Consider the following 10065-nt stretch of genomic DNA (forward strand, 5'->3'; position numbering starts at 1 on the left):
TTTGACCACAGTTTGATCAGATTTAACCAAATTCAAAAAATTGAAATTTGAGCATAACTCTTTTCCTTTTAGAATTTGAGGATTCTAGAAATTTGCAAAATGGCCTACGATGGTCAAATTCGGATGCGGATTTTCGTGCTGAACATTTTGATATATTATACGTTTTTTCCGACCTCGTATGCAAAACTTATAGCCGTTTTACTTTTTCATAACACTTTTTTGCAAAACATGTCTAAATTTAAGTTTTTTAATTTTCCTAACTAGTAGAAGTAGTAATATTTTTGAAGTTTTTATCATTTTCTTTTGTTTTTTCAAAACTGAAATGGCGATACATGGGGGTGGGGGTGGGGGGTATAGTTTGAGACACGAACCCCTTTAGTCCCAGTTTATGACATGAACCGGGACTAAAGGGCATCACACCCTTTAGTCCCGGTTCGTGTCTCAAACCGGGTCTAAAGGTCTAATCTTTAGTCCCGGTTTGAGATACGAACCAGGACTAAAGGGCATCGCACCCTTTAGTCCCGGTTCGTTTCTCAAACCGGGACTAAATGTCTCATTTGAATCGGGACTAACGCCTTTAGCCGCTCGGACCGGGACTAATGCTCACATTAGTCCCGGTTCGTAATGTAACCGGGACTAATGTGTATATTGAGCTGTGACCAAAGCCCTGTTTTCTACTAGTGTCACTATCATCTTCTTCGTCCTCCACTCTTATGTTTTTCTTGAAGGCACGAAATTATTCCTCATGATTCTTAATTATGTAGCTAGATCTTGCTAGGTGATACATTAACTAAGCTTTCAGCTCTATCACACACCCGCTATAAGAGCAAGTCTAATAAGGTACAATCAGGAGGCTGTAAGGATTATACTATGATATTTCTGTTGAGTTGGATGAGAGACAAGAGAAGAGAGAAGTGAAGCGGGATGTAGATTAACATTCGGTTGCAACACGCGGTCCAAAAAACATTGCCAGAGTGTAATGTGGGCCATGTATTAATAAAGTATAGTACACCTCTTAGCAACTAGATACTACACATTTTGGCTTTTGGGTTGGCTATATGTGATGTGGTAACTCGACATAGCCGGTAGTTGGCTATACTTAACCATGCTCTAAGCTAGCTCATCTCAACCCACGCACACACTTGCATTAAATTATCCACGCCTCTTTCATTAATGGCGCCCAGCAACCTGCATATAGGACCGCTGACCTCTCGCTCGCTCGCTCGATCGATGACTAGTTTGAACATCTTCTCATCTCTCTCTCTAGGTAAGAGAACTAACTTCTCATTAACTTCCCGTGATGATATGCATGGAATTGTGATAGGTGTGAGTGATTGCTATATACATATATGTGCTATATCATGAATGCACACGTAATAATTATTGTGATGTACTTCGTGTTACTAGATAAGGAAGACTTCACCCGCGGTGTGTGGGCCGTTGGCAGCTTTGAACGTGACCGGCCGAGTTTCATCGGGTCGACCGGTTCTAAATGGTTTTTCTTATTTACTAGCAAAAATACCCGTGCGTTTCAACGGGAGAAAAAGAATCCTCTCATATCTCTAGCTGGGTCAGTTGGACAAATCATGCGTGACCAGTTGGAGGGTTATGAGATCAAAACCTGCCATCGGCTCTTTTATTTTTTCCAGCTCTCCAGACGTGGGCCACAGTGCGCTGTCAGGTGGGCTTCCTTGATTGGGCTAAAACGGATGGCAAGAAACGAAATCAAATAGCATACGTGAAATTAATTGAAGCGGGACCAAACGAAATGGGACGAAACCAAGAATATCACCTCCCTTTAATAGTAGGTATAGAGGGTTATGAGATCGAAACCTGCCATCGGTTCTTTTATTTTTTTTCCAGCTCTCTGGACGTTCACCTCCCTTTAATAGTAGGTATAGAGGGTTATGAGATCGAAACCTACCATCGTTTCTTTTATTTTTTCCAGCTCTCCAGATGTGGGGCCACAGTGCGCCGTCAGGTGGGCTTCCTTGATTGGGCCAAAACAGATGGCAAGGAACGAAATCAAATAGCGTACGTGAAATTAATTGAAACGAGACCAAACGAAGTGGGACGAAACCAAAAATATCACCTCCCTTTAATAGTAGGTATAGGTATAGATAGATATAGATATAGAATAGATATAGATATAGATATAGATATAGATTAATAAATAGAGAGGCCTCCAAACCGAGGATGGATACGAGTGCTTGACGGGCTAGGACTCGAGTCCTGATTTATTTACAACTCAGTTTGACCTAAGAAGGGATTCCAAATTTTACAGCAGCTTCGTTTCCGTTCAACTGCCACATATACGTCAGTACGTCACGTATCGCACGTACGCCACGGAAAAGGACCATCGATGGATTGAACCGACAATGCAGGGCGAAAAGCAGACGATGCCGCCGTCGCCGTCGCGCGACGCCGCAGACCTAATCAGCAGCCTCCATGATGACATCCTCCTCCACGTCCTGCGCTTCATGCCCGAAGCACGCGAAGTCGCACGCACGTCCGCGCTCTCGAGGCGGTGGCGCGACATCTCGACGCGCGCCCCCGTTCTCCACTTCCGCGACGGGCAAGGCGGCGGCAGCACCACGAAGAAGACTGGTAAGAAGAACAAGAAGAAGAAGAAAAAGGAGGAGGAGGATGGCCACATGCGGTACAACGAATTTATACACAACGTCCTCGCGCGACGGGCCAATAGCGACGCCTACATCGACACGCTCGATTTGAGCAGCTGGCTCTGGCCCGGCGATTCGCAAGCCGATGTGTGGCTCCGCCATGCCATGCAGATCGTGGTTGGTTCCTTGAAATTCCACGTGCGGGCGCCGTCGACGATCAATCTGACGGGACGTGCGGTGGGGAAGCCAAAGCCCAGGCTGCCGCTGCCTCGCTCCACGAGGGCGACAAGGATGTCACTGGAGTTGTACTATGGCTTCCTTCTGCTCCCGCCGACGGTGGAGTTTCATGCGCTAACGGACCTGACTCTATGCACCATAAAATTCATCGACGGCGACGATGACCGTCTCGGCAGCCTGCTATCGTCCTCCTCGTGCTGCCCGAGGCTGCGAAGGCTAACACTCCGGAATCTGTCCGGGGTGAAGCAGCTGCAGCTCAATGGCAGCGCGCTAGAGTTCTTGGGTCTGGACGACCTCTCCGTGAGGCGATTGGTTGTCGACGCCCCACGGCTCTCCGCGCTCCGCCTCGGGTTCCACTTCATGGAGTACGACGACGAAGACGAGCACACCAGCCTCACCGTCCGAGCACCGGCGCTGGAGACACTGAATTCCTCCATACAGCTCGGCTATTGCCAGCAGCTCAACCTCCAAGGTCACACGATCCAACTACTACAAGAGTGTAGCCCTAACGTTCGACACGACTTATACATACCAGGTCCAGAGGTAGGTAATTAGTCTCATGCAAATGTATGTTCGCTACATGTGGAAATATTACTGCAATTTGTGATTTTATTTTTTGGTATGCATGCAGGTGCACTTTAGCTTTGTTTTTCATTTACATGGAAATTAACATTAATTAGCATCTGATTATCCTTTATACAGGGGCAAACCGAAAAAGAGGTAGATGATGAAATAACAGCGATACCCGAATTCCCCGGCATCACAAATTTGACGATAAGATTTTATTCAAAAAAAGGCAGCCACTTCAGAGCAATTGCGACGGGTCTCCTACAGCGATGCAACAATCTCCGGTATCTCCACCTAGACGTTCACCTGGTGAGCCTGTAATGTTTCATTAATTACCGTATGTATATTTTTGTCTGTGAACGTTGACTCAGAGTTTCAAGGTCGCTGACCGTATTTCTCGTTTGAATTGGATGTATCACCACCGAAGGATGGTCAAAGTGAGAAGGACTACAACACCGGTGGCCTCTCCAGTGGCTGGAAACATGGTGTGGTCTCGTTGAAGTACCTGCGTGAGGTGGAGTTCAGCGGCTTCTCGGGGCAGGGGTACTGCTTCGACTTGGTGCAGCTGCTGCTAGTGAGCGCTCCGGCGTTGGAGAGGATGATCTTGACCATGCAGGCACCTAAAGAAGGCTGCCGGCGCCCAACAATTGACTTGTCATCATTGGAGTCGAGGCTTCCACGCGGTACAGGGAAGTGGACCGCTCGCCTAGCTTTTAATGTGGCAGCGCTGGAGTGGACGCCATATTCGTCGATGCCCGAGGTCGGAGCAGGAGATGCATGAACCACAAGCTTGTAACTTTCTGGTAAACATTTTTACATGCAATGTGAACTAAAATAATCGATGCATGTGAAATATATAATAAGCAAAAGTTCTAAATAAGTTTGCAATTTTCAATTGGAATTCACACCTAAGCTTGCGAGGTCGGTGCTCCAAATGAAGGTTAGCGATTTGCAAATTTTTATAGGGGAGGTTGCTTAAAAGGCACCTAGACATCAGCCGTCCTTGCCACGAGTCAACCTTACAATAGCCTAGTAAGTCTAGAGGAGGTCGACATGATCATAACCTTAGGATGTTGTACGCTTTAACCACATGGATTGATGGAGAACTTCCGGTAGGGTCCGACACCACTACAGGTTGCCCCTGTCAATTTCCTTTTCCTGCCAATGACGGGGCTGACTGGCAAAACTTTTGTTGCGCCCGCATCCCCATCAAGTTGAGGGGACAAGACAACACACGACCTCGGTGTGATAATCAGCCCTCTCGATGCGACTTGGTGAGTTGACGATGATCATCATCGCGACTGACATCTAAGGCATCACTGAAGTTATGGACTAAATTATTCCAGATCTGGATCTAGGGTCTGGGAACAACGCGCTTGTCGTAGGATCCCTCGTTGTGATAGGGTGGGGTGCCGAGCGAAAGCTCCGCGCTTTTGCACCAATGACAGGAATACTCGGGGTGCCGCTCTCTTCTTGAAGACGTTGTTGTGGATCTCCTCTCCGCGTCTGAGTTCCGGGTGAAAACCCTTGTCCGGTGTTGCTAGACAGTGACGACGCCTTGCGTCATTCTTCCTCTCGAGGGCGTCCTCGAGGAGTTTAGGTATCCTAGGGTGTTGTGTGGGGTTGGTCTCAGCTTCACCAGTGTTCTCCTTCGGCAGCGTAGTTGCTTGCCTTCTACGCGTTCTAGGTAACCTAGGATCTTCTTTATAAGAGGGTTACCTTGAATAGTTTGGTTGTGTACCTTGTTCAATTTCTGCCTTTATTTATGGGGGGTGTGTGTGCGCGGGGGGGGGGGGGGGGGGGGGGGGGCGGGGGGGGGGGGGGGGGGGGGCTGTTTGGAGAGTTGCTGCATGGAATGTGGAAGATTTCCTATAAATAGTGTCATACTTGGCAGGATTCAGAGGGTGGTTCATTCTAATACATTTGCACTGCCTGGATAACTTCTGCCATAATATATTCGTGACGAATTCTGGAGAGCCAGCTGCCGTTGAAGAAATTAACCTCGGGATTCACAGGGCACGATTAAGAAAAGATACTTTAACAAATGATGCAAACAATGGCGTGAGGATCATCTTGCTGTCGTTGATAACAATATTGTTTACAAATGATGCAAACATAGCACATAATTTGGAGCTCAATAGTCAATTGGAACGATTAATAGTTTAACCAGTAAGCCAGTATGTAGCACAACATAGTACAGTTATTACAAAGGTGAAAGATTATCACAGAGGTTGCATTTATTTATCTTTGGTTACGCTGTAATTAACAGTGGTATATATGCCAGGCCGTATGATCAGGCCGGGTTGACCAACCTACAGTTGGTCCTGATCTGCCCGACGGTTCCGTTGGGCGGGCTGAGGTTCCCCATCTTTATCATCGCGGCTGCGAAATCGGCAAAGAAGGCGGCGTTGTCTCCTTTGTACTTGAGCACTATCTTAACCTGCGTCTGGTTGTTCGGGGGGTAGAGAACCTGGTCGGAGTGGAGGAGGCCGCGCAAGTTGGTGAGGTCCGCGTAGTACTTATTGTCGAAGGTGGACCCCGTCGAGTCCAACGGCGCCAGGAAGGTGTCGTTGGCGGGGCCATTTTGGGGGCAGTTGGCCTTGAGCCCCTCGGCGAACTGAAAATCGATGCGGGCTTCGTTGTAGAGGCGGAGCCGGTAGTTCTGGCACTGCGCGGAGCCGATGGTGTGCGCGCCGGAGAGCACGGTCATCTCGGTCGCGCTCAGGCCCTTCCTTTGGAACCTCGCGATGAGGTCGCTGCCGTCAGGAGGATTGGTGACGAGGTTGGCGAACGGCGGTGGGAGGTCCCTGTTGGCCAGGTCCATGCTCGCCGTCGTCGAGTCGCGCCGGCCGAGCGGCACCGTCCAGGTTGGCCCGCCGAGCTGCAAATAATGCAAAAGACATCACATGCCGGCGGTTCAAATGAATGTACAGTACTCGCAGTTTCCGCGTCCGGGACTACGTACCAGAAAGGTGCCGTCCCGTGCGGCGAGGGTGAGGATGTCGGCGCAGGAGACGGTTTTTGGGCAGGCTTGCTCCACTGCGGCCTTGATCGTGTCGATGACCTCGAAGCCGCGGAGGGAGTTGATGTTCCCGAAGGCATTCTTCTCGCCGATCGCTGGAGTAGTCGCCGTAGCAGGCACGTTGTCCAGGAGGACCGATCCGTCGCACCCCTAACCAAAATCAAATGCCAAAATTATATACTGTGCGCGGAACGCAATGCGTGCATGATAGAATCGATCGATCTGAGCCAGACAAGTGCATGCATATGGATATTCTCATACCTCGACGAAGCAGTCGTGGAAGTGGAGCCTGAGCAGCGAGGCGCCCATCCGTTTCTCGCTGGCGACGGTAGTGTTCATGACGCTGCGGACGATGGCCTCCAGGTTCGGGCAGGTCGACGCGTAGAACGTCGGGCTGAGCTGCCCGTGGGCGCCGGAGACGAGAAGGACTAGTAGCGCGAGGAATGCGCAACGCCAGGTGGTGGTGCAGGACACCGCCATTGTAAGGGTCTAGCTTGCTTGCTTGCTTTCCTTGGGTGAATGGCACGAGCTGAGTGATGGAGTATGCACCGTACCCATGCCGCTACTTATAGTGCAGTTGCGTCGCGTCCATGCAAGATAGCTGGCTTTGCATATTACGGCCTCCTCACCAAAGTCAGAGCTTACCTCTCGGTGGCCATGCATGCGTGCACACTTCGCCATCGATCGCGCTGGTCGTCCGGTGAGCTTACAAGCTGCGTTGCGCTGGCATAGTAAATTAGTAACACTACTTGCGAAGTCAAAGCGTGTAGCTTAGCGAGAATGCTGCCGCCATGCATGCATGCTTACCGATCGAGAATGCATATGTGCATGTGATACTGTGGACTTTGGCCAGCAGCCGCCTGCATGCATTATTTCTGAATGTTACGTATAATGGGAGATTACCGAGCAGAGCTGGCTCTTGGGAGCCCGAATGTACAGCTAAATCGTCTGTCGATCGCGTAGGGACGTTCTAGATGTATATATACTGCCACTTGCCTACTTGTGTGTCTAGCTAGCTGGCTTGCTGCCCTCGTTCTTCATCCTCACTCCACTGCTAAAAGTAACCATGGACGTGCTCCATTTCGTCATGGCGCGTGCAACCCAAGATCTTTGCTGAGGACGACGTCACCTTCACACGGCCGGAGTACGTACGTCGTGCGTATGCGTGCGTGCGTGCGCAGCCATGATCATGGATTATTATTGTTTTTGTGGGAAACAGTGAATATATTACACTTTAGCTATATGTGAGTCGCCTGCATCTTGAATTTAGGCCAGCTGATTTTTTGGCCGTTTGATCTGTTCTGAGATTTGTGCGTTTGTTTCTTTTCTGGCTGGTGCTTTTGGTCTGTTGGGTTGGATGGAATCAACTTACCCCTTATTTGGGACAGTCGATTTGCTTGTTGGGCTCGTTCCTGACGCTCGTTAAGATCCCAATGCCCGTTTAGGCTTGTGAGCGCAGCCCGCGTTGTGCAGGTCACCGGCACCTCGTCTCTTGAAGCCCTTCCACACAGAGAGAGTTGAGCACCCTCTCATTAACTTCGGGTCCATCTCTCTCACTCACTTCTCTCTCAATCTTTTCGGCTCTCTAGGGTTCGTTGGTTCTTGCTACTCCCGTGTTGATCTCCGCATTTGTTCTTGTTATATCTATGGAACTATCAGGTTTCGATTGAGTTCTTGAGTTATGTTTTAGTCTTCTTCTTCAGGTTTTTCTTGGCGGTGCCTGGTTAGGTTTCGTCTCCTCCAACCTAATCTTCAGTCTTTTGTTTTGCCTAAGGTATGAATTCCCCATGCTCGAATATGTGCTTTGTTGTTGTTGTTGTTGTTGTTGTTGTTGTTGGTCATTTTTAGGTCTTCAATTTCAATCTTTCTTGGATTTCTTGGTGAGTAAACCCTAAAGGCCCTTCCTTGTATCATCTACTAATTTTAATCTGTGTGTTGTGTCTTTTTTAAGTTCATTTATTTTAACCAGGTATGTGTCGTTGTCTGCTACTGATTGTAGACCTTTTTTATATCCTTTGTTCATGAGTTCACCCTAAAGTCGTGTCTATGAAATTGAGTATGCAGTTTGTTGTATTTGTTCTTAAGCTATTGTAGTGAAATCAGTGTTTATTTGTATGCGTTGGTAGAGCTAGCCCAAGAGACCAAACTTTTTGCAAGTTTGCAGTGTTGAGCTTGCTTAAGTTGTTTTTTTAGGCATGCAGCTGTGTAGTAATTTCAGGTTATTGGTTTAAATTTTCCATGTTTGACATTCTGATTGGCTTCTTCTCTTGTTTTAGTTTCAGCTAGTTGTTATGTTGATGTTAGTGTCTTTTGCTTATTTAATTTAAGTATCTATTTTGTTATTGCCTATTCCTTTTGCTTCCATGTATGGTGTTCCCTAGTTGCCCCAGGCCAAGCAGGCCAGGCACACCTGGTGATGATGCTCCCCAGCAAGGAGTTTATATTATTCTTGATGAGAGTTGACAGAGGCGTAAACTGGTCATGTTCTACTCCATGCGATTAATGAAACTAAGTTTCTACTTTCCCAAGTTATAATTGACAAACTAATGTGATACTAAGACAAACATATGAACATAAATTCAAGGTCGGGCATATCATCTGATGTAATCATCATTACAGAAAATAAGTATGTTTGGAGCACAGATTATAAGAGGTACCTTATATGCGCTGGTTGCTTGTTAGAACGATCGTTCCAAAGTAATATAGTATAAGATGCAAAAGATTAGCCAAATCATCTGCTGAAAGGTAATGGAAAAGAAGAACAAATCCGCAGCTAGAAATAAATGCAAATCTTACATATTGGTGTCCGGATGCAAACTGCATTAAGGCATATTGGCTGCAATGCCTTGATTAAGAATTGAGCAATTATTTTAGAAAATTATCAGAGTCGTCCGTGATTTGATGAAAAGCACAACATAATCAGTCGGTACAAATGTAGTTTGAGACACAGTACATGAAAGTCTTAGTTCCGCATTCGTGACAAATAGATTATGTAGCCATTTTTTAACGTTTAAAACAGAAAGAGAGGTTCCTACTGTAGCTCAATTAAGGAAAGAATATTTACATAGTATTTACATGCCCCTTAATGGCCCCTCCATAGAGTAAACAAAAGTGTTAGAAGCTAAGTATTCTAAAATAGAAGAGAGGCTACCAGCCCTTCCAGGAAGGAAGAGTCTTCAGGTGACACCCTGAATCGAACCTCCAGGTCAGCCTGAAGTATCCCCGACCAATCCAAATGATATGCATCCTCACCATCAAAATAGCATTAATGACATTGCTTCGTTTACTTTATATTCTTCAAGAATATGTCATTTATAATTTCAAATATTTAGTAGAAAAAAGTGAAGTTAAAATATATAGTTAGTCAAGCATAGTCACATTGAAGAGCAACCATATAGTCCATTACAGAAGGTGAATGTACAAAGAGAGTACTTAGCTGAGGAACAGTTTACTGACCAAGACTTTCTGCTGAATAATGCCTGAAAATAAAATGGTACACTCCATCCAATTATCAATTTAGTAGAACAAAAAAGGGAGATAAGTTAAAATACGCAATATTTGTGGACATTATATCTCAAATTCCCAATGGTTATCCAATGTTCTATACATCAAACCGGC

General features: G+C 46.9%; 1 protein-coding gene across 1 annotated transcript; it reads right to left on the reverse strand.

The window, feature by feature from the left end:
• Nucleotides 1-5563: 5563 nt before the first annotated feature.
• On the reverse strand, nucleotides 5564-6979 carry LOC125515303 (peroxidase 2-like). The gene is made up of 3 exons (XM_048680748.1): nucleotides 6709-6979; nucleotides 6391-6597; nucleotides 5564-6306 (listed from the first exon to the last, which is right to left on the reverse strand). Exons 1-3 carry the CDS (start codon nucleotides 6925-6927, stop codon nucleotides 5719-5721), a joined length of 1014 nt encoding a protein of 337 aa, XP_048536705.1. The 5' UTR covers nucleotides 6928-6979; the 3' UTR covers nucleotides 5564-5718.
• Nucleotides 6980-10065: the final 3086 nt, after the last annotated feature.

The sequence above is a fragment of the Triticum urartu genome, chromosome 6 (assembly GCF_003073215.2).
Source record: "Triticum urartu cultivar G1812 chromosome 6, Tu2.1, whole genome shotgun sequence".
In the NCBI taxonomy this organism is placed as follows: Eukaryota; Viridiplantae; Streptophyta; class Magnoliopsida; order Poales; family Poaceae; genus Triticum; species Triticum urartu.